At 42.0% G+C, this 24,380-nt stretch overlaps 1 protein-coding gene and 2 non-coding genes across 3 annotated transcripts in view; 2 read left to right on the top strand and 1 right to left on the bottom strand.

Moving 5' to 3' along the window:
- IARS2 (isoleucyl-tRNA synthetase 2, mitochondrial) overlaps window positions 1-23,830 on the bottom strand; it is a 54,176-nt gene extending 30,346 nt beyond the window's left edge. The window contains exons 1-12 of the mRNA XM_005656783.3: window positions 23,419-23,830; window positions 21,467-21,589; window positions 20,210-20,369; window positions 18,537-18,685; window positions 18,401-18,450; window positions 18,210-18,319; window positions 18,032-18,122; window positions 17,427-17,542; window positions 12,895-13,064; window positions 11,836-11,926; window positions 10,164-10,315; window positions 7,158-7,318 (exon numbers count right to left, since the gene is read on the bottom strand). Coding sequence (XP_005656840.2) covers window positions 7,158-7,318; window positions 10,164-10,315; window positions 11,836-11,926; window positions 12,895-13,064; window positions 17,427-17,542; window positions 18,032-18,122; window positions 18,210-18,319; window positions 18,401-18,450; window positions 18,537-18,685; window positions 20,210-20,369; window positions 21,467-21,589; window positions 23,419-23,685 — 1,640 coding nt within the window. The 5' untranslated portion in view covers window positions 23,686-23,830. The remainder of the gene's footprint in view (window positions 1-7,157; window positions 7,319-10,163; window positions 10,316-11,835; window positions 11,927-12,894; window positions 13,065-17,426; window positions 17,543-18,031; window positions 18,123-18,209; window positions 18,320-18,400; window positions 18,451-18,536; window positions 18,686-20,209; window positions 20,370-21,466; window positions 21,590-23,418) is intronic.
- On the top strand, window positions 4,484-4,561 carry MIR194B (microRNA 194b). Its single transcript, NR_038582.1, has one exon. It is a non-coding gene; the product is annotated as a microRNA 194b (primary transcript).
- Window positions 4,770-4,865, top strand: MIR215 (microRNA 215). The gene has a single exon (NR_038518.1). It is a non-coding gene; the product is annotated as a microRNA 215 (primary transcript).

The following is a 24,380-nucleotide window of genomic DNA, read 5'->3' as shown; positions in this document are numbered from 1 at the left end:
GACAGACTGACAAGGTGCAAGGCTGCCAGAATCTACTTGGAGGAAATTGCAAGAGTAAGACTGTTTCGATGGGCACAGTCCATGTTTCTTAAGCAGCCACACACTTCGGATGGACTTTAACAGCAAAGATAAACTTTTGCGACAGGAGGACCATAAAAACTGGGCACTAAGTCCCTGGCTATACTACGACGCCGTGTAGTTACCTATTACTGTTTCAGACAGTTCGCCCAGAACACTTTATCAGTTAATACGAACGTACTACAGCAGAAAACCTGAAGCGGCCTCATGCCATCCCTCTCGAGGGAGAGAAAGCAAGCAGCAGAGCCCACACACAGACACATTCCGCACTAACCACGCCACCTTCTTTCAAGGAGATTCTAAACGCCAGCGTCATTTTGCTTTTCTATTTTTACACTGTTATCATTAGACGGTCATTTTAGGTAAATGGTAAAACACTGAAGTCCTTAGACGTGTGTTGGAGATAAACAGATAAAAAACAGTACAAAAATAAAGGAAAATGGTTCAAATTTCATATTAATTTAGAAAATAAGGTAGAGAGCCAGTATTAATATGATTAGTAATCACAATAAAAGCATTATGAATATACCACAAATTATCTATACACACATACACACGTTTATGTGAACACTTCTTTTTTGGGGCTTTTATTATTTATTGTCTTTTTGCCATTTCTTGGGCCGCTCCCGCGGCATATGTAGGTTCCCAGGCTAGGGGTTGAATCGGAGCTGGAACTCCCCATCTGTATACTTTTAAAAGCACTCTCTAACTGGATTCACAGAAAAACACATTTAACAGCTAAACTGACAAGATAAACTGTTCTGTTGTCTTGAGCCTCACAGAGTATCACAATTAAAAGCCAGGCCTTGGAATTGTCTCTCCTAATAATGGCTCAGTTGTGTTTTTACTTCTCCATCCAGCCTTTCTCGCTACAAACACGGTATCTGGGAGCTCACACTCCTCTCTGGGTTTGCAAAGGAAAGTGAGAACCAGAGACGCAGTCTCAGGAGGAGCGGGCGCAGTCAGAGCCAGCACCAGGCGCAAAGAGCAGAGTCCACCTGCGACTTATCAGACGCAGACAGCAATACATCGCACTGTTGTTCCTGGCTTCGGTTCCACGGACCCGGAGGAAAGCTGGGACAAGGAAGGCTGTGCGACAAGTTTTATCCTTTCAGAAACCTCGCCACTGCAGAGACCCTCTACACATCCATTTCAGAGCGTCTAACTGAACGCGGAATAAACTGAGTTTTCATATCCTTGAAGAGCAGATAAATTCCATGACGTTTCAGAGCTACAGCTTAAGTATTACTTTACATACCCAAGTATCTCCGAGTCTGTAACTAAAAAGACCAAACGGCAATGATTCCAAGTTTGCAGGTGGCACGTTATTAAGGCAACTGTAAAATTCTACCACGTTTAGTCAACCCCTCTAATCTAACTAAAACTGAAGTTTTTTTGTTTTTTTTTTGTCTTTTGTCGTTGTTATTGCTATTTCTTGGGCCACTCCCGCGGCATATGGAGGTTCCCAGGCTAGGGGTTGAATCGGAGCTGTAGCCACCAGCCTACGCCAGAGCCACAGCAACGTGGGATCCGAGCCGCGTCTGCAACCTACACCACAGCTCACGGCAATGCCGGATCGTTAACCCACCGAGCAAGGGCAGGGACCGAACCCGCAACCTCATGGTTCCTAGTCAGATTCGTTAACCACTGCGCCACGACGGGAACTCCTAAAACTGAAGTTTTAATCGCTGCATTTTCGTATAAAAAGATTGGTAATTCACATAGATATACACTGTAATGTTTCAGAATAAGAAATTTAATCTTATATTACATTAACCTTATTTGCAAATATACTCTTTTAACTCATAAAAGTCTCTTACTTCAGTGAGGAGAAAAGTTTGGCTTTTTCTTTTAGTTCACCTAATAATACTTACTAAAAATGACATAACCGCACTAGGTTATCTACATCAACGAAAATAAACCTGCAGTTCTTAAAAGCCTAATTTCAAAAAGCTGTCATAAATAAAACTACACACAACTAAGACAATGACATTTATTTGTGATCCATCCAAACATATGCAGATGAATCTGGACCAAAAAACATGTTTTTCCCAGTGTATCCAAAAGAAATGCGAAAATGTTGAAGAGGGGAGAAAAAGCTCTACTTCCTAACAGAGCAAGTCCCAGTAAGGCTTAGAGCAAGACTTGCCTCCTTACTTTTTATCATGAAATGAGAAATATTAGCTGCTGGGAACCTCCATATGCCAGGGGTGTAGCCCTAAAAGACAAAAAGGCCAAAAAACAAAAAGACCCAAAAACCTGAGATTGTTTTAAAAAGTTTTAAAACAATCTACAGGCATTTCTTACTGATACTAAATATTTGAAAAAAACAAAAGTAGGCAAAATGTGTCTTTTGAAATTAAGAATTCTCCCCTTTGTTAGTAATACTCTATACTTGACACAAAAATAAGGTTAACTTATAACCTAAAGATCAGTATGAATTACTGTTGATAAAAGTGGGTGAAACCATTATCTCTGCATAACCTCCATGCTCCCATCCCAATGCTGCAGTTTACAAAGCAATAAGGCCCTCATAAAACTTTGTACTTTACGCAACACCCTTATCTAAACACACGCGTTATATTCCCTTTCGTAGGTTTCAATCCGTGAAAACCCACTAGGTAGACAGAGCCACTATAACACCAACCACTCATTCCGAAACTTCTATATCAACTGCGCTAAGCTTATTTAGATGTTGCTGGAAATTAAGCAGCATTAAGATTCCGAGGTAATGGAGAAACTGCTGCTGTCATTTCAGTTTCCTGCACTTTGCCTTTATAAGAGCAAAAATATTAAGGACTACAGTACGTTTCTTCTGGGAGACACTGGAATGAGGTAAGAGGCTAAATGTTTCATATTTATTCACTATGTTTAATTCTAGAATACAATAAAATTTGAGTGGGGATCTATTTTTAATTTAATCCTATACTTACGTTTCAAAGATGACAGGGAAAAGTTTTGCAGAATTTTTTTTTTTTGTCTTTTTGCTATTTCTTTGGGCCACTCCCGAGGCATATGGAGGTCCCCAGGCTAGGGGTTGAATCGGAGCTGTAGCCACCGGCCTACGCCAGAGCCACAGCAACACAGGATCCGAGCCGCGTCTGCAACCTACACCACAGCTCACGGCAACGGCAACGCCGGATCGTTAACCCACTGAGCAAGGGCAGGGACCGAACCCACAACCTCATGGTTCCTAGTCAGATTCGTTAACCACTGCGCCACGACGGGAACTCCTTGCAGAAATTTTTATTCAATTAACATTATTGATTTTTATTTACCAAAAACCATTACTATTAACATGAGCAAAACTTTGATGTAGCTAAAGCTAACACTCAAACTTAAAATTCATTGCCTGTTTCTAGTCAATTTCTCATAGTTTCCAGAACTCAGGGGCTAGGTTTCCAAAATGCATGTTAACTACTGCATTAATACTGTTAACTTGATTAAATCATCTGAAATGAAAGAATTTAACAACTTCTTTTCCTTCTTAGGAGGCAATTGTTTCTAAATTGTATCTTTTTACGCTAAAAAATATTTGTCTTTATTAATTAGGAATAGATATCCCCCAAAATAAAAATAGCATTATATTACAGATTCAGAAAAATGATCAATGGTGTTAAAGTCAAAAGTGGAATTATTTCTTGAGAAAATATAAGCATGAATAAAAAGTACTGGAGTTCCCACCGTGGCTTAGCAGAAACAAATCTAACTAGCAACCATGAGGACACAGGTTTGATCCCTGGCTTTGCTCTGTGGGTTAAGGATCAGGTGTAGCCGTGAGCTATGGAGTAGTTAGCAGATGTGGCTCGGGTCCTGTGTTGCTGTGGCTGTGGTGTAGGCTGGCAGCTGTAGCTCTGATTAGACCCCTAGCCTGGGAACATCTATATGCTGCAGGTGCGGCCCTAAAAAGACAAAAAAAAAAAAAAAAAAAAAAAGTACGAATGAGATTATTTCTTTTTTTTAATTCTATTTTTTATAATGATTTTAATTCTTTCCATTATAGCTAATTTACAGTGTTCTGTCAATTTTCTACTGTACAGCATGGTGACCCAGTTACACATTCTTTTTTCTCTCATTATCATGCTCCATCACAAGTGACCAGACAGTTCCCAGTACTATATAGCAGGATCCCATTGCTTATCCATTCCAAAGGCTATACTTCGCATCTATTAACCCCAGATTCCCAGTCCATCCCCCTTCCTCTCCCTCCCCCTTGGCAACCACAAGTCTGGAGAACATTATTTCAAAACAAAATTAAACATCAGAGTTTCAGATCTATCAGGTTCTAAACTTACTTAGAACATGAATAAACCAAGAGTTTCTTCTGTAAAACTAGTACACTTAAGAGTTAATCTATAGGCTTTCATCGAGACGAGCGGAAGGAGCCCTCTGATGGGCTTAATGGCGCCATCAGCTGTAACAGCGACTCCATGTGGACTGTGCCCCAATTTCCAGTGGAGATGCTGTTACCTTTGACGGCGACCAGCTCACTACCAAGATCCAAGAAGGACAATAAAAAAAATCATGGTCACTTGATTCTCATTTGATTAAGGAAGAAACCAAAAAGTCAGCCTTTCATGCAGTCTTCAAAAATTGACAAATAATTAAGAATAAACATCCATTTTCTGAAATCAACTGTTCAGTCGCTTTAGAAAAGATCCAAAAACGGAAGAGGATCCGAGTCATTGTTAAGAGATGGTGTACAGGAAAATGACCTATGAATTGACAGACAATGTGGCTAAATCTGTCTGTCATTTCTGTAGGCCAATATTCTGTATATCTCTGCTACTCCAAAATCAGAAATCAACTACACCATGCAAGCAACACAATGGTAGATGCAAGGAAAGAAGCTGTTAACACTCCATGAAAATGTACTGACTGAGAATAAAACATAAATGATACCTAACGAACACCTGTCTGTGTTTTTCTGACAAAGCTTACATTTATTTCACATAGGTCACTGACTAATCCACCTTTGTACCATTTTATTGTAGTGATTAAATAATGGTCAAATAAACCAGCTTGCTCTACTTACTGATACGTACATTTGGTTCACTTTAATCACTTCTAGGAAACTCCCTAAAAATCCTGATTTCTAAGTACAGAAAAGAATGAGGAGCAACGGCAGTGCTTATAAACATTTCCTTAAAAGAAAACTCTCCATATGGATTTTTTTTTTTTTTTTTTGGTATTTTAGGGCCACAAGGGCATATGGAAGTTCCCAGGCTAGGGGTGGAATCGGAGTTGAAGCTGCCAGCCTACACCACAGCCACAGCAAGACCAGATCCTTAACCCACTGAGCGAGGCCAGGGATGGAACCTGTGTCCTCATGGATACTACTGGGGTTCGTTACTGCTGAGCCACAATGGGAACTCCCTCCAGTATGGAATTTTAAACAATACTTATGTACATTTATCTCAACTTATAATTCTTAGTAGGAGCAGTAAGATACTAGTTTCTCTGCAGTCAAGCTCCAAAACAACATAAGCAACAATATTTAGGCCAAAGAGGCTTTTCTCAGATCCACACTGTAAAAATACTTCAACAGTCTCACAGTGACTTCTTGGTCTCTAAGCTCTAGATTCTTTTCCTAAAACTTCTTCCTCCTCTTGCCACCTAAGAGCTTAAACTCCTCGGCCAGCTATCTGAGCCTGAGTCCAGTCTGCCCCAGTCAACCTTCTCAGAGTCTCTCTTTCTATCCCCGCAAACACCCTGCAGCCCCCTGCTGGTTCCGATGCACGTGCTATGTTTTCCCTGCTCTGGGCCCTCAGCTCCTGATCCCACCACTTGCAAATACTTCCCCCCATTTCCCAGCCAATGCTCAAGGCCCTATTCAAATGCCATATTCTCTACAAGTGAAGCAAAAAAGCTCTTCAGTATCTGCCCAGGGAACAGATTCGGTTCTTCCCTCTGTGTCAGGCCGCCGTCAGGTGTCAGATTACCCATGAGGAATATTTCAAACTGAAAAGGAACCTTCACACCAAGGATACCAAGAACTACCTTTTATGTAGCTAAAAGTAATTAAAAAAAAAAAAAACCCACAGGGTAATCAATAGTTTTTAAAAATCCTTAAATATATATATATATATCCCTAACAGTACCACCTAAGGAAATACTAATAATGGTGACAAGGAAAATTAGAAGCTTTTTACAAAAATGACAATGAACCCCCAACAGTGGGACATTCAACTGTGTCGTCTCCTGAATTCTCCATCATTTGCTGGTCTCCATGCCCCCAAAACCCTCACTGGATCCGCAACTGATGAAATGTGAAAACACGTACCAACATGTCGTCAAACTCTTTGTTCGTGTTATAGGATAACTTAGTAAAAAATCCATTAGCCAAATTAAAACAAAATTACCCCCCCAAACAGAAAACCCAGGGCGTATTCCCCTTTCTGCATCTGCTAGTAACAACAATGCCGATGGCCTCCCGAATTTGCTAGAAGATAAACTAGCTAGACTGTTACTCCTTAAGAGCAGGGACCAAGCCAGTCGTGTCTACTGCCTCAAAAAAACGGTGTGCTGTATAGTTAGGAAAAAAAGTCTTTTTACTGTATAAGCTTTTCTACTCAGATTTGTTTACTTTCCAAATTAAAAAAAAAAAAAAATTAAGGACACAAAAGAGAACAAACAATTGAATGCAATCATCACTAGAATTAATTATGTGCACTCAACTATATTATAGTTTCTTAAATGGTAAATTATCTGCACAATTACCTAATACCATTTCTGACACTAATTCTTAAAGAGAAATGACATGCTGGGCTCCACCACTAAACATGGTTCATCTCTGGGCTCCTGAGGCCTTACTCTCGCACAGTCAGGAATAATGAATTCTCATGGAAAAAAATCAGAGTCTTTGCTTCCAAGCATCAGCATTGAAAAAAATCTAGAGTTTGTTAAAATTTCAACCATATGAAAGAGCCTCTTTGAAATTTATATTTTACCCCCCCATAGTTATTTTGGAGTATTTCATTGAGCACATATCAGGCATGTTCAATAGTCCACTATTGTTGCATTTTTAAAGAAAACACAACTCCCTTTAAAATGCTGAAAAGTTTCAGAAAGAGTTCTACCTGTTGATCAAGAATTCGTCTTTGGTCTTATGATGGAACACGGGGATCGGAACACCCCAGACTCTCTGCCTTGAAATGCACCAGTACGGCCGCCTGTCCATCATGTCGACCATGGCATTCAGCGCTGACTCAGGAATAAACTTCACTTTTTTCAACAGATCCTGCAATTGAGTCACAAACCAGGTTCAGTAAGAGAGACCAGAACGAATTTTCTACAACTGTCCCTAATTACCCTAATGCAGTTTTGTCTTTTTTTCTTTTTAGGGCTGCACCTGCGGCATATGGGAGGTTCCCAGGGTAGGGGTCGAATTGGAGCTACAGCTGACCAGCCTACACCACCGCCACAGCGACGCCAGATCCTCAACACACTGAGCAAGGCCAGAGATCGAACCTGCGTCCTCAGGGATGCTAGTCAGACTCGTTTCCACTGAGCCATGACAGGCACTCCTAATGCAATTCTTTATTTGGATGTTTATAGTCATTTACATGCTTCTTCTGCAAATGAGACCAAGTTAAGAGAAGCTACTCTCTTAGGCTGACAAACACGGATTACATATAACCAAACTTGACACGATACGGTTGACAACATAAAACACTTTCTCCAAACAAGTTATGCCCCATTTACTGTCTCAAGAACACTCTCCTCCTTCCACCCCTCCCCTCAAAAGTTGTAAACAACTAACATTTGATTGCATTTGTCAGTTACCAAAAGAAGCATTGTACAGAAAAAACATTCTAAAATATCCATAAGTTAAAAAAAAAATCATTTTCATTTTCTCTCCACCCATTACTAAAGCATTTTTACATTTTCAGAGCATGTCTGAAGTGTCCTCACCTGAACCACCAGAAATCCCCTCCCCCAAAGTCCTCTGAAGCACCGCCTACTGGCAGAATGGCAACAGCTGCGTTTATTTTGATTAAATAGCCAGGAAAAGCAGACACTGACTTCGCATTTGATTTTGTTAAGGGATAACTATTACCTTCTTCAGGTGGTAATGATGGCATTAAAATTATATTTCAGGAGTTCCTGTTGTGGCTCAGTAGAAACGAACCTGACTAGTGTCCACGAGGCCGCAGGTTCGATTCCTGGCCTCACTCAGTGAATTAAGGATTTGGTGTTGCTGTAAGTGGTGGTGTAGGTTGCAGACACAGCTCAGATCTGGCATTTCTGTGGTGTAGGCTGGCAGCTGTAGCTCCAATTCAACCCCTAGCCTGGGAACCTCCATATGCTGCGGGTGCATCCCTAAAAAACCAAAAAAAAAAAAAAAAAAAAAAAAGAAAGAAAAAATTACATTTCAATTTTAAATGTCAGATACCTAATATGAAATACTTATGGAAAACATAATGCCAATAATTTGCTTTAAAACAATCCAGTGGGTAGGAAGTGTAGACAATGGGTAGGGATGTAGATAAAAAACAAAATTGGCAAAAAGTTGATGATAGTTGAAGTTGGGTGATAGAAACATGGCAGCAGATAATTCTATTTCTGTAAGGAACAAGTGAAAATTTTCTATAAAGAAGTTAAAAAAAACAAACTTGACTCCAGCACATTGCATAACCATCAGACTCAGATGTTCTGTAATAAAAAATCTGTGCAAAGCTGAAAGTTACAAACTGTAACACTTACAGGTAAGAAAAATAGGCTTCATAGAAATGTAAAAAAAAAAAAAAAAAACAAAAGAAACAGTCCATAGCACAGCTGTCCACTCGACATGAATGCAGAAAATGAAAAAGGCTTGCAATGCTTTGGCAGGGGCCCTGAACTGCCAGGCCAACAAATGAGCCAACTAAAAATAGCAATATTGTGTGCAAACCAAGTATCTGTAAACTCAGCCTGATTAACAAAGATAGAGCTGAGCTCTTTAACGGAACCAAACTGTTTGTGAGATACACACACACACACACACACACACACACACACACACACTGAATGAAAGAGCTCAGATATATCAGTATTTTAAATGCAGGTTATGAAGTATTTGTTAACTCAAAGCAGTATTTTTTCAAATGAGTTGCAATTTCAATTTAAGGAAGAAAAGGGTTTTTTTTTTTTTTGTCTTTTTGCTGTTTCTTGGGCCGCTCCCGCGGCATATGGAGGTTCCCAGGCTAGGGGTCAAATCAGAGCTGTAGCCACCATCCTGTGCCAGAGCCACAGCAACGTGGGACCCAAGCCGCGTCTGCAACTTATACCACAGCTCACGGCAACGCCGGATCGTTAACCCACTGAGCAAGGGCAGGGACCAAACCCGCAACCTCATGGTTCCTAGTCAGATTCGTTAACCACTGCACCACGACGGGAACTCCAAGAAAAGGGTTTTAAAAGAGTTTTGCTAAATGCATATTACGGGCCAGACGCTGTTGTGAGAACTTTCATCTGCTTATGCCATGAGGTCAGCATGACTATCACCTTGATGTAGATGAGGCGGCAGAGGGTCTGAGAGCTCAGACAGCTTGCTGAACTCAGGTGCCAGTTCTATGCTATTTTCAGGACACTGGGCAAGAGATGAGAGCAAGTCACCCAACCTCTTTAAGCCTGATTTTCCCTATGTGTGTAATGGAGGGATGGTAACCAAAGGTCTTTTCAGTTTTAAAATTCTAAAATTTTCGAGTTCCCTTCGTGGCGCAGTGGAAATGAATTCGACTAGGAACCATGAAGATGTGGGTTCGATCCCTGGCCTCACTCAGTGGGTTAAGGATCTGGCGTTGCCGTGAGCTACGGTGTAGGTCGCAGGTGTGACTCATATCCCACTTGTTGTGGCTGTGGTATAGGCCAGCAGCTGTAGCTCTGATTCAGCTCCTAGCCTGGAAACTTCCATATGCCCCAAGTGCGGCCCTAAAGAGCAAAAAAAATCAAACAAAATAAAAAATTCTACAACTTTATGATACCAAACAATAATAGCATCAATCCCTTCTATTTGCCAAACCCTGCCCCAAGCTCACCGGCAAACCTTTTATACGGAGGGACTATAAGCCCAAGCCTCCCAGGGGGATGGGTGCCTTTGATACCTTGGCTGTAGTCTTAACATCCGTGATGTTGACAAACCACTGCTTGCTGGCACGAATAACCACCGGCTTCTTCGTCCTCCAGTCATAGGGATAGCTGTGCACCAATTCCTCCTCCTTCAACAAATTATTTGCAGCCTGAAGCATCTTTATAACTTAAAGAACAATAACAATTTACATTAGACATGATTAAAAAAAAGTACTACGAAAATTCTAATAACTCTAAAACGCCCAGGAAGTTCTAAATCTGGGCCAACAGGTGACAGGAAGAGGAGCCACCTACCAGGCAGCAAAAGGCATAATCTGAGAATCTCTAGGACAAAAAAAAAAAAAAAAAGACTGCGGAACCTTAATCAGACTCCAAATTATGCCATTCCCATTATGTCATCTTCTTTTCAGATGACAGAATGCATCTAGAATTCTACATTTCAAATTGAGAGCCACATGATTTACACAATGAATTCTAAAACAGTCTCCAGGTAATCCAGAAGAAACTAGGTGTGGCAGGCTGACTTTTGTCCCCACAAAAGACATGTTCAAGTCCCAGCCCCTAGAACCTGTGAATGTGACCTTATTTTGGAAATACAGTCTTTGCAGGTATAACCTGCAGTCAAGATGCAGTCATCTTGGGTGAGAGTGAGCCCTGACCCCTAAGACTGGAGGCTTCATAACAAGAGGAGACAGGAGTTCCCATTGTGGCTCAGTGGGTTATGAACCTGACCAGTATCCATGAGGACGCAGGTTCAATCCCTGGCCTTGCTCAGTGTGTTAAGGATCCCTCGCTGCTGTGGTGTAGGACAGCAGCTGCAGCTCCAATTTGACCCCTAACCTGGGAACTTCCATATGCCACAGATGCAGCACAAAATAGCAACCCCTCACTTGGCTGGGTGCTGACTCTGTTTACACTGCTTAGTTACAAGGCGCCTGACTGAAGAACCTCAAGGGGCCCTGGGGCTGGTGCAGACTCACTGGTGGACAGAGTCAGGGTCCAGAAGACTCTGCCTCCCGCCCCTACCTGGTGGGTGAAGCCAAATCCTGTGGTTAATGCTGGACTACTGGCAGGTAGACCTGGGTCCTAGAGTCTGTCTGTAGGGCCCAGGGATCCAGAGCTGGTGTGAGATCACTGGGACAGGGGTGGGGGTGTCCTGGTACAGTTGGGCATGGGGTTGAGGGTGTCCTGAAGCTTGTGTTGACCTGCCAGTGGACAGGTCAGGGCCTAGGTGATCCCAGGGTAAGGTCTGGCCTGCTACCCAGAGGTTGGGTTTTTAACGACTGGAGGACCCTTATGACTGTTAATATATAAATTATCCTATATGGTTAGTGATTTACAAGGGTTACAAAAGAAGTGAGTGTCTGATTCACATTCAGCATCTAGTCCCAAAACTGACTTCATCCTTTCCCAAAAGCAATACTGCTGATAATTATCTCTGTAGTCCTAAGACAACGCCATTCCCTGCTTACCGCTCTGCTGTGCTTAAACAAGCAAAGTAACTTCAAAGCAATGATGAAAAAGTGCCAAGCTCCATTTTAAAGCACATGGCAAAACAAAAAGTAAAACATAATTCTAGCTATTTGTTTCTGTTGAAGTACAATATGGGAGAACAGCAGGCAAAGGTTACTGCTGGCTGCTTTTCAGAAAATACATATATATGATATCAGCATACCAAGTACTCACCCACTTCTGTTCCCTCTTCAAGAACCGCCTTGTTTTGAAGTTCAGGACCTGCAGCATCTGTGAAAACTCCGTCTTCATTCACTAAGCAATCCTACAAAGAGTCATTGTGAACAATTAAGATAAAGTAGACGAGTTCCTGTTGTGGCTCAGTGGGTTAAGAACCCAACATAGTGTCCATGACGATGTGGGTTCGATCTCTGGCCTCGCTCAGTGGGTTACGGATCCGGCATTGCCATGAGCTGTGGTGTATACAGTCACAGACGTGGCTTGGATCTGATGCTGCCATGACTGTGGTGTAGGCCAGCGGCTGCAGCTCCGATTCCTCCCCTAACCTGGGAACCTCCATGTGCTACAGGTGTGGCTCTAAAAATACAAAAAAAAAAAGATGAAGTATAAAGGCATTTTCTCTCATATCTGGCAAAACAATATTCTACATAAAACGTCTCATTATAGTCTAGTCTTTCACAGCACTAAAAATGCAGGTACTTCTAAGTCAGAATTTATGAATTTACACATTTAAATCACCAAAGGCACAATGTCTTATTACAGCATACACTTAAGTTGAACAAAAAGTAACAAAATATACTAAAAACCTCTATTAATTTATAGATCTATGGCAGCGTACACACTCAATGATGACTCTGAGACTTGACTTTAAATGGAAAAACTTGCCAAGTAATTGACATGTGCAAAATAAATATAGAGAGAATTGTTTAGACTAAAAAAAAAAACCTAGCTGTTTTCAACTATTTAGTAAAATCCACTTGCCATTTTGCAGTGAGTCAAAGTACCTTGTCTGACTTTATACTTGAAAAAAAAAGTCCCTATCGAGTACATACTCTTCAATTCCAATTCTGGGAGGATTTTATGCTATTCTGGGAAATTGCTCTCAACGAGCATGACTTAATGAGCCTTTGGAGTGCTGCACACAAGTATTTCCTAATTTAACCATTATGACAAACATTACTATTTATTATCAAAAGGTAAAAATGCTAGCTAGGATTTATTGCCTTGATTCTACAAAAGCAATAATTAGGAAGGAAAAAAGAGGAGTGGTACCGTGGACAAGCTGTGCTGAGATGCCACACTGTAATCTTCCATACCATGAGCCGGGGCTGTGTGAACCAATCCTGTTCCTTTTGTCATGGTCACATGATTGGCAGGTAAGAGAGGAGATGCTCGCTCAGCAATTAAAGGATGAGTACAAGTACCACTTTCCAAGTCTACACCTGCGGGGAGAGAGAACCAGGGTTAAGAGTTATCTTACACAGCAATTCTTCTACCTCTTTAAGAACAGCAGGAGACGTCAGGCGAAAATCTGGGACACGACTGGACTCAAATTCCGGCTTTCCCTTTCACTTGTCCTGTGACCTGCAGGAATCTGTAACGTGTGAATAACTACAAGTCCACCTCCCAGGGCAGCTGTGAAGATAAGCAGAGTTAATGCATGTTACACATTTGGGACACTTACCACAATTCTTGCCACATTGTAAATGCTTTAAAATATTAGCAATTATAAACAAACAGATAATCAAATGATCCCAAGAAAATTTCCTTAATTTCTATAGAGTTATGTGCCTTTCAGAATAAAGGACAAAAACATTCCAGATCAACAGGCCAATGACCAGCAGGTTCTAATACTATCTCTGCAAGAACTCACTGTTGTTGCTTTTCACAATGTTACCCTGAAAAGGTCAGAGATGATAAATAAAACCTGACAAGTCACGGGGCACCCCCCAAGTACTGGACTCAACATAAACTCTTACCTCGTCTTCATATGCCTACAAAAAAGCTAACATTGATCCCCAATTTACAAATCAGAAAACAAGCAAACAGGCAATTTGCCCGAGGTCACATGGCTATCAGTGATTTAACTCAACTTCAAAGGCAAGCCTGACTCTAATGTTTCACGTAACTCGAGTTCCCTTTAACAATATTCCGTAACCATCATCTGTCAATTTTTCCACTCCATTATTAATGTTTCCCACTTTTACTTCCTCTTGAGTTCTACACACTGATCTTTTTCCCACATGTTCTAAAAATAATAGTCTTCAAACTTTAAAATGATAGTCTGGGAGTTCCCATCGTGGCTCAGCAGAAATAAACCTGACTAGTATCCATGAGGATGCAGGTTCGATCCCTAGCCTCGCTCAGTGGGTTAAAAATCCAGAGTTCCCGTCAGCTGTGGTGTAGGTCACAGACACGGCCTGGAACTGGTGTGGCTGTGGCGTAAGCTGGCAGCTGTAGCTCTGATTCGACTCCTGGCCTGGGAACTTCCATTTGCCGTGGGTAAGGCCCTAAAAAGACAAAAAACAAATAAAGTAAAATGAAATCATCTGGTTCTACTGACCCACTTAACCAACATATTGAATAAGTCTGGGTACCTTATCTACTCTTTAATAATTAAAGGTCGATGGCCCCCTTATTCCTCAGATCCTTCCCACAAATCATTCTTCATCTCTCCAAGCTACATAATGTTTAACAATACCACCAAAAAAATCTGTCCTTTTAGAGCCATTTCTCCACTTTTATGATCCTTTTTTCTAGCCATACAGCAATAAAAACTATGTAACATGCCCATACCACCAGAACAACAACTCAAATCTTTTAACTTTGACATTTCATAGACAGCCCTGTTGCTGACTTCATTTTGGTTAAAACAGCACAATAGGAGTTCCCATTGTGGCTCAGCAGGTTAAGAACTCAAACAGTGTCCATGAGGATGTAGGTTTGATTCCTGGCCTTGCTCAGGGGGTTAAGGATCCAGTGTTGCTGTAAGCTGTGGTATAGGTCACAGGTGTGGCTCAGATCCTGGGTTGCAGTGGCTGTGGTGTAGGCAGGCAGCTGTAGCTCTGATTCAACCCCCAGCCTGGGAACTTCTATATGCCACACCTGCGGCACTAAAAAGCAAAAATTAAAAAAAAAAACCTAAAAAAACCCCCAGCACAATGAGTAAGAGGCTTGAGAAAAAACTAACATCTCCTTATAACTGATAATAATGAAAATTCCCTTTTCTGAAAAAAAACCACAAGCCCTCCTTGCTGTCTGACTTGGTTGACCTGGCATTTCACAGTGGGGAACAGCTGACTGACTAGGATAAACCGCGTATTTCAGGGTGCATTCTCGTCCCTGTACCTCACAATGTCGTCAGAGACGACGAGGGTCAGCACCGGTGTTAGACAAGCCAACTCTTCGCTGTCTTCAGTGTGCCCTCGAGTCCTCGCTGACTTAGATTCCTAAGTCCCACAACTCCACGCTGTCCTTTATGTGCATTTCTAGTTTGGAAATCAAAGGCTGGAGCAAAGTAAACTCCACCTGTGAACTTTCCTCCATCCCCAAACTTAGTGCTCCAAGCACTAAGTGGAGGAGTGGCCTCCCTCCCTCAGCTCCCAACAAAGATCTCCCAGTGATTAGTAAGAAACTAGTGACAGCTTTTTCTGAAAAGAAAATCTACCCCACACACAACTTTCCATTTTAGCTGTTCAACCGTCCTACTAATTGAATAACCTGTAAGCCAGCTGTCATCAGATTATCTTGCCAGGAATGAGAAGTATGCATCTTCCTCTGAAACACAGTGGCTCAAAATGTCAACCAATCAATTCTCTACAAAGTAATAATTTGAAACAGTTGTGCAATCTAGAAAAAACGATCTTTAAATTTAACCTTAATACTTTCAAAATCCTTTTGAGAGTGCCATTCAACTTCTGTAGCAACAAACATATCAGTGGAGTCTATTAATATACCTTCTACACTTAAAAAAGAGGTGGGATGTGGTTAATAATACTGTACAGTATTATTTGAAAGTTGCAAAGAGAGTAGACCTTTAAAGTCCTCATAATAAGAAAAAAAAACTGCAACTATGTGTGATGAAGGACGTTAACCAGACTTACTACGGTGATCATTTTGCATTATGTACAAATATTGAATCATTATGCTGGGTGCCTAAATCTAATACAGTGCTACATATCAATTACATATCAAATAAAGAGGTGAGGGGCTTCCTGGTGGCCTGGCACTTAGGGATCTGGTGTGGTCACTGCTGCGGCTTGGGTGACTGTTGTGGCCTGGGTTTGATCCCTGATGCATGCCACAGACATGGCCAAAAAAAAAAAAAAAGGTGAGAGAGAGGTTTAAAGACAAAAAAAAAAAAAAAAAAAAAGAGGTGAGAGGGGTACAAGGAAAAAAGAGGTGAGAGAGGGGTATAAGGAAAAAAGAGGTGAGAGAGGGGTATAAGGAAAAAAGAGGTGAGAGAGGGGTATAAAGAAAAAAGAGGTGAGAGAGGGGTATAAAGAAAAAAGAGGTGAGAGAGGGGTATAAAGAAAAAAGAGGTGAGAGAGGGGTATAAAGAAAAAAGAGGTGAGAGAGGGGTATAAGGAAAAAAGAGGAGAGAGAGGGGTACAAGGAAAAAAGAGGTGAGAGAGGGGTATAAAGAAAAAAAGGAGGTGAGAGAGGGGTATAAAGAAAAAAAAGGAGGTGTTCCCATCGTGGCTCAGTGGTTAACAAATACGACTAGGAACCATAAGGTTGCCGGTTTGGTCCCTGGCTTTCCTTGCTCACTGGGTTAAGGATCTGGCATTGCCATGAGCTGTAGTGTAGGTTGCAGGTGCACCTTAGATCTCGCATTGCTGTGGCTCTGGCATAGGCCAGTGGCTACAGCTCCATTAGACCCCTAGCCTGGGAACCTCCATATGCCACAGGAGCAGCCCAAGAAATGGCAAAAAGACCAAAAAAAAGGTGAGAGAGGGGTATAAAGAAAAAAAAAGGAGGTGAGAGAGGGATATAAAGAACATACTGGCTTCTGCAACTTACCTAAAGCACGAACAAGGACCAAAGGATATTAAACATTAAACATTCTGTAGCTTCTTTCAGGCCTTTGACATTAAAAACCTTTTTATTTTTGTTAAGATGGCTAACCTCTAATTGGCTGTCTGAACTGGTGCCTTATTTGGCTAGGCAATCTTTGCATTTTTGAGTATCTCTATTCCTGTCATTTTTTTTTTTCTTTCTTAAGAAACTCAAAGATGTATTATCCCCAAGGATTAGAAGTAATTTTCAACTTTCCTAGAATTTGTTATATTTCAAAATTAGCCTCTAATTCAGAAGTCCCAAATTATAGCTTACTAATGATTCTTTAGATAGAAGCACTGTCTCAAGAATTACTTTCAGTTTATTCAATTTCCCCATTAAAATCATATACTCCAAAATATATGTATTTATTTCCTTGCTTCTTTGATCAAATCAGATAAAAATAATTTTCAGTAATTCAATTTGAATAGAATTTTAAAGGGAAATTTGTACATTCTATGTTGTACAAAGGACATTTGTCCAATTTTACACTGGATCTTTGCCAAAAAATTTTTTAATCTATTGTGCCTTTGTCAATGTTCAGGTTTTCTATATGCTTATCACATTTAATGTATATTCTCCTTCAGTTTAATCAATTAAAAATATACTCTAGAAAGGCAGAGGCCATATCTGCAATATGCAGCAAGGTACTGAATTCACAATGAGCAGTCTTCAGCAAGTTACTGAACTCAGATCAACTCAATATTTTGATAACTTTATTGATCAGAATATCTACGTATCTTTACCTGAGAATGTTGAAATAACCTCAAAAGTTGTTCCCAAAGTAGAAGCAACAGATGTTACTTTATCTGCAGCTAGAATGTAGAAGTCTCCAGATTTGGAACACTTCACAACCGCATACCTAAAATAAAATTTTAGGAATTACTAACAATGAAAAAAAATAAAATCACAGATAATACTTTAAATGTTTTACATCTTTTTCTGTTGTTGTTGTTCTTTAAAGGCTACACCTGCAGTATATGGAAGTTCTCAGGCCAGGGGTCGAATCAGAGCCGCAGCTGCTGGCCTATACCACAGCCACAGCAATGCTGGATCCTTAACCCACTGAGCGAGGCCAAGGATTGAACCCACATCCTCATGAATACTAGTTGGATTTGTAACCCATTGAGCCACAACGGGAACTCCCATCCGTTACACTGTTCTTTTCCAAAAAAGTTGGAAACAAGATCTTAAGTAGAATCCTCTAAAGCTTATGAAATCTATGTGAACATAATAACTAAGTTATAATTCACTATATTTTAAGAAGATAATGAGGATAAGTTCAAAATAATGCTAATGATGGAATTGATCCTATTTGTGGATAAAACAAAAGATACAATAATATACCTACTTTGATTCTGGCATGTAACAAACAGCCTGATTGGCTGGAATTGTCCAAGGCTGAGTGGTCCAGACTAAAAAACTAACAGGAGATGAACCATCTGTGAAAATAAAAGTTCAAATATACTAGTAAATCAAATGTTACAATTTCCCAACTTTAACAAACTCAAGCAACAGGTAAATCTTACCTATAAGAGATGCCAACTTAGGAGACGGTTTCAAGAGAGGGAATTTGACGTACACTGAACGACTGACATGCTCTGGATTATATTCAAGTTCTGCTTCAGCCAACGCAGTCCTAAGGTTTAAACATACTAAACATTAATACTGGGAAGCCCCACCACATTCTCCCCTTTAACTACCAAAACCACACAAATACCTTGATGAGGGAGACCAATATACAGGTTTGTAAGATCGATAAATCAAGCCCTGTAAAAGACAAAGATATGTGAAAGCTGGTATTTTGTTAACATGTAACTGAACATACTCGGGGAAAAAAAAAAAAACTTTATTACCTTATCATACATTTGGTAGAAAATTCTCAACTGTCTAGCCTCATATTTTCCATCAAATGTATAGTAGCAATTATCCCAGTCTGCCATTATTCCCCAACGGATGAAGGCTGATTTCTGTTTCTCAATCGCTGCTTTAGCAAATGATCTAGCTAAAAATAAATAAAAGAGCTTTTGAAAGCCAATTAATTAAAATTCTTTGTGTGTATGGTTCACAGCAACGCTGAATCCTTAACGCAGGGATCGAACCGCCATCCTCAGGGATCACAGCAGGGTTTGTAACCCGCTGCGCCACAACAGGAACTCCCAATTCCAATTCTTACATGTTGTTTAGCATGTACCTTTCTAAATGCAAGTATTTTACAAAATTTAGACTTTAAATTTTTGTAATAAGAAAATTATCTTCAAAGTTAAAAAGTGTTCAGAAGAGGAGTTCTGACATGGCTCAGCAGTAACGAACCCAACTCACATCCATGAGGACTCGGGTTTGATCCTTGGCCTTGCTCAGGGGGTTAAGAATCTGGCATGGCAGCAAACTTCAGTGTGGGTCACAAAAGTGGCTTGGATCTGTGATGCAGGCCAGCAGGTGCAGCTCCAATTCTACCCCTAGCCTGGGAACTTCCACATGCCGTGGCTGCAGCCCTAAAAAGACAAAAAAAAAAGTGGTACTTATAACAAATTCTAAAAGTAACTAAAATTTCAAAAGTTAAATTGGCACAACACTGTAAATCAACTAACTTTAAATAAAAAAATAAAAGAATTTAAAAATTTTTCAAAAGTTAAAATTTTGTTACCATCTCCTCTATTTTCCAGACTTCACACAATGACCTTCCATTTAGAAAAAAATAAACTGGAAAAGTCACTCTTCATATTTTTTTAACTTAAGGTCAAAGAATAACTCTTATTTCATTATACACACACATAAAAAATTAATCCATACAACCAATAATAATGTTTCACAAGGAAGTAAAAAAATCTTCACAACCATATCCAATTACATAACCGTTTAATATAAAAGAACAGAGAAATCCTCCCTGACCCATTCTACGGAAGGATCAAAAAAGAGATTTTGAAAAAAATTTTTAATTAAAAATTTACTCTTGGTTTAGTACCTAAAATAGGTCAACAAGCCCTCGCCAAGAAAATAAATAAAAACACCGACCTGGAGTCCCCGTCGTGGCGCAGTGGTTAACGAATCCGACTAGGAACCATGAGGTTTCCGGTTCGTTCCCTGGCCTTGCTCAGTGGGTTAAGGAACTGGAGTTGCTGTGGCTGTGGTGTAGGCCGGTGGCTACAGCTCCGATTAGACCCCTAGCCTGGGAACCTCCATATGCCGTGGGAGTGGCTCAAGAAAAGGCAAAAAGACAAACAAACAAACAAAAAAAACCACCGACCAAAATAATAATTCATAAAATGTGAAAAATAAAGAACTGAAAAATGTACTTGGAAATGCTCACAAATCTTTTCTTCATTTCTAGAACGTAAGGTCTCACAAAAGTCAAACAAAACCTGAATTTTATGTGACACAAAGTGGTTGCCAACAGATCTCATTATAAGCGAAGAAAACAATGGCAAAACCCCCAAAACAACAGGATGTCTCTTCGATAAAAAAAGCCATGACTTTTCCAAAGAACCACTATTTACAAATATCGTGTTAAAGCAGAGAGATTACTTACCCTTCTCTCTAATTTCCATAGCTGAAAGATTTTGAGCTTTTCCACCAAGTTCGGACAATACTTTTATTTCGATGGGTAACCCATGGCAATCCCAGCCTGGCACAAAATGTATTTTGGAGCCTCTCATCATATGGTATCGATTGGCTATATCTTTCAAAATCTGTAAAGATAATATGATGTTCATTATTCGTACCTAAACCATGTGGCCTAGGAGTTCCCATTGTGGCTTAGCAGAAACGGCCCCGACTAGTACCCATGATCTGTTTAGACTCCTGCCCTTGCTCAGTGTTAAAGATCTGGCTTTGCCTCGAGCTGCAGTGTAGGTCACAGCTGTAGCTGATTTGACTCCTAACCTGGGAACTTCCATATGCTGAGAATGTGGCCCTAAAAAGCGCACGCGCGCGCGCACACACGCGCACACACACACACACACACACACACACACACACACACACACACACACACACAAATGGCCTACAATTTATATTTAAAAAATTTTTTTCTTTCTAGTGCATTCTCTTAATTATCATTATTTATTGATTTATTTATTTTGCTTTTTAGGGCCACACCCAAGGCACATGGAAGTTCCCAGGTTAGGGGTCTAATCAGCTACAGCTGCCAGCCTACACCACAGCCACAGCAACTCGGAATCCAAGCCATGTCTGTGACCTACACCGAAGCTCACAGCAACGCCGGATCCTTAACCCACTGAGCAAGGTCAGGGATCGAACTCGCATTCTCATGGATGGACAAAGGAGAGATTTGGCTCCGAGCTCAATTCCTTCTTCCCAAAATTAAACAGTGCAGTAGTCCAGAAAAACATTTCTTCCTTTCCACATTTATTAAAAGTGGAAAGGAAGAAATATTGTTAGGGCAGCCAGACCCGACTGAGGCAAATGATATCAAGCTGTCCATGGAGGAAATTTCCTGGATATTTTTACTCACCACAAGGAAGATTTTATTCTATTTTTAGGGCGGCACCTGCAATATATGGAAGTTCCCAGGCTAAGGGTCAAATCAGAGCTGAAGGTGCAGGCCTACACCATAGCCAGAGCAACACGGGATCCGAACCTTATCTGTGACCTATACCACAGCTCACGGCGAAGCCAGATATTTAACCCACTGATTGAGGCCAGGGATTGAACCTGCATCCTCATCAATACTGGTCAGGTTCTTAACTCGCTGAGCCACATCAGGAACTCCGTGCAAAGTATATTTAAATAGAGGTTTTATTTTAAGTCTCATAACCTAAATTACCTTATTTAAAGCATGTCCAACATGCGGGTCACCGTTCGCATAAGGAGGTCCATCGTGAAGACAAAATTCTGTCTTCGCTTTTCTTTCTCTTTGCCATGAATAAAGTTCTGAAAATCCACACTTCTGTTTAAAAAGAACAATAACATCTGCACATCATTTAAATACATACTCCTGAATCTTACCATAAATAACAACCCGCACTTTCTTATTTCCTATCCCTATCCCACAACTCTAGAACACAAACGCTTTCTAAAATGCATATCTGAGGACTCATCTCTCAAAACTTTTTCTCTTTTTGTTTTTCGGCTTCCCCTATAGCATGTGGAAACTCCCAAACCAGGTTTCAAAGCCATGCCACAACAGTGACCTGCGCCACAGCAGTGACAATGCCGGATCCTTAACCCACCGGGCCACCAGGGAACTCCTTAAAACTTTTTGATAGTTTCTCTGCAGATTTTGGTTTCAAGCCTAAACTCTTTATAAAGTACATAGGATCCTCTAAAGGTTAAGTACTGCTAAGTTCCTGGGCCGTCTCTCAGCACTCCCCACCTTCCACTCATGCTGAAGGAGTGGATCCCTCACCATAGACAGACAGACACACAGGCACTACTTACCCTCCACTCCATGCTGAAGGACCTGTAGAGTCTCCAACATGTACCGCATACACACACACACCCTTAATTTTACTATCCTCTGGTCTCAGCACTTGTTATCTCCATCAGGAATAACACTCACAGCAGTACCACTCCCCTCCCCCCACCTGTTGTATGACCTTGGCCAAGTCACTTTGCCCTTGTGGGCCAGGGCCCTCATGTGAAAAAAAATGTTAATAACATCCAAGTCACCAAACTGGTGTGAAGATTATAGGCAAAAATAAGTGAAATTGTCAGTCCCGGAAATACAGAAGGTCCTGCCAAAAAACACTTTAAAAATTAGATGGCTGGTGGTCCCAACGTGGCTCAGCTGAACGTAATCTGACTAGTAGCCATGAGCACGCAGGTTCCACCCCTGGCCTTGCTCAGTGGGTTAAGGATCTGGCATTGCCAGGAGCTGTGGTGTAGATCAAAGACAAGGCTTGGAACCCGTGTTGCTGTGGCTATTGTGTAGACAAGTGGCTACAGCTCCAATTCCACCCCTAGCCTGGGAAACTCCATATTCCAAGGCTGCGGCCCTAAAACGACAAAGAAAAAAAACTAGACGGCCAAAACGGGTTTGTGAGTCTGGAACTCTGATAGCTGTCATAAGAATATTTAAGATAAGTGCATTTAATTAGCCAACGCGCATTCAGAATACCAGGGCTTTTAAAGACTAGGATTTACAGAAACCAGCTAGTGACTCTCTGCCCTTAGAGAGTTCAATCTAATACAGGAGACAGAAGCACAGTTTCGGAAGAGGATTCGGAGGAGTAAGCAGCGCAACCTACCCAGCAAACAAGCCATAATTCCAACTAGGGGCCTACTGATACCGTGAAAGTGAGCTTCAATTTCCCCTCATGAGTGAATGTCTCTTTATATGTGTATATGATAATCTGCTTCTTAAAAAGATCTTGGAAAAGCGTCCAAATTCGACTGGTTTTGCCTCAACTAAAACTGGGATTTACAGCCTATCCACGCTACGTGGGCATCGCTAGGGTATCCCCTAGCATCCACTCTGGAACCTACCGCCTCCAGGAGACATGCCCAGAGGTTTCCTCACTCCTGTTTTCAGCTACACCACCTGCGCGAAGCGGAGAATTTCGCCTCAGCTGGTCACAACACCCCCGGCCCAAAGGAGCCAGGACCCTGGAGCCTGTGGCCCGGCCCGGCCCCGTCCCGTCCCGCCCCGCCCCGCCCCGCGCCAGGTGTGGCAGGCCCGGGCGTGGCTCCGGGGAGGCCCGTGTCCTCTCCGCCCCCGCCGGGCCCGGCTGCCGAGGCCCGGCTACACACCCGCGCCGCGCACAGTCGGGCCCGTACCTGCTGGATTTCCAGCTCCGTGTCGGGCTGCTGGCTGCCCAGCAGTTTCATGGGGAAGCTGGTCTGCGGCAGCAGCACCGTGTCCCGATAGCTGCCATTCCTCGAGTTCTGCAGCTGGTTACTGGCCCCGGTGACTGACCGCACCGAAAGCCTCCCCGTCGTCCCTCGCCAGCTCGGCCTACAGGACGGGCGGGGCTGCACCCACAAATTCCGGGCCGCGGCCAGGGCCGCTGCCCCCGGCCCACTCGGGCGCAGCCCCCAACGCATGGTGGGCCAACGCCAGCCGCCAGGCGAGCGCCAGGGCCTTAACTCGGCCCGGGATCTGAGGACCTGGGAGCGCGGAGCACCTGCGCGCGGTTTTGCAGGAGTGCGCACGCGCGCGGGAAGGGGAAGGGGCGGGGAAGGGGCGGGGAGCGCTGCATGGGCGGAGCCACGTCCGGGTCTTAGCGGCAACCTCCCCGGGGCGGGGCTGCCTCTGAGGGGCGGGGCTAGGTGTGGCCCGCCCTTTTGGCTCCTATTTCAGTGACCTTGTCTTTTTTCAAGAATACATTTTATTTAACCCAATAGGACCAAGATATCATCACTTAAACATGTAGTTAATATGAAATCTGTCTGAATCTTCGAAATTTGGTACGTGTTTTTAAGTACAGCACATCTCCTTTTGGACTACTTGCGAAGTGCTCAACTGCTACCGGGGGCTGATGGCTACCTCCTGGGAACACTGCTCCAGCGAATACAGCCAGCCTCCACATAACAAGCTGCTGACTGCAATAGTGCTGTTTCCCCCTGAACCCCGCACTGAGGGTACACTGAGAAATCAGAGCGGAAGGCTACTCTCTGGGGCCCCTGCATAGTTCTCCTCCCGCTTGTTGGGTCTACAGTCAGTTGTTTATCCTTAACCTTATTCATGCCAATTGTACTTGTTATGTAATTATAAGTTAATTAGAAACACAAGTGGATGG

Source organism: Sus scrofa, chromosome 10 (assembly GCF_000003025.6).
Source record: "Sus scrofa isolate TJ Tabasco breed Duroc chromosome 10, Sscrofa11.1, whole genome shotgun sequence".
Taxonomy (NCBI): domain Eukaryota; kingdom Metazoa; phylum Chordata; class Mammalia; order Artiodactyla; family Suidae; genus Sus; species Sus scrofa.
The sequence above is the reverse complement of the archived record's forward strand: the minus strand, read 5'-3'. Positions and strand labels throughout refer to the sequence as shown.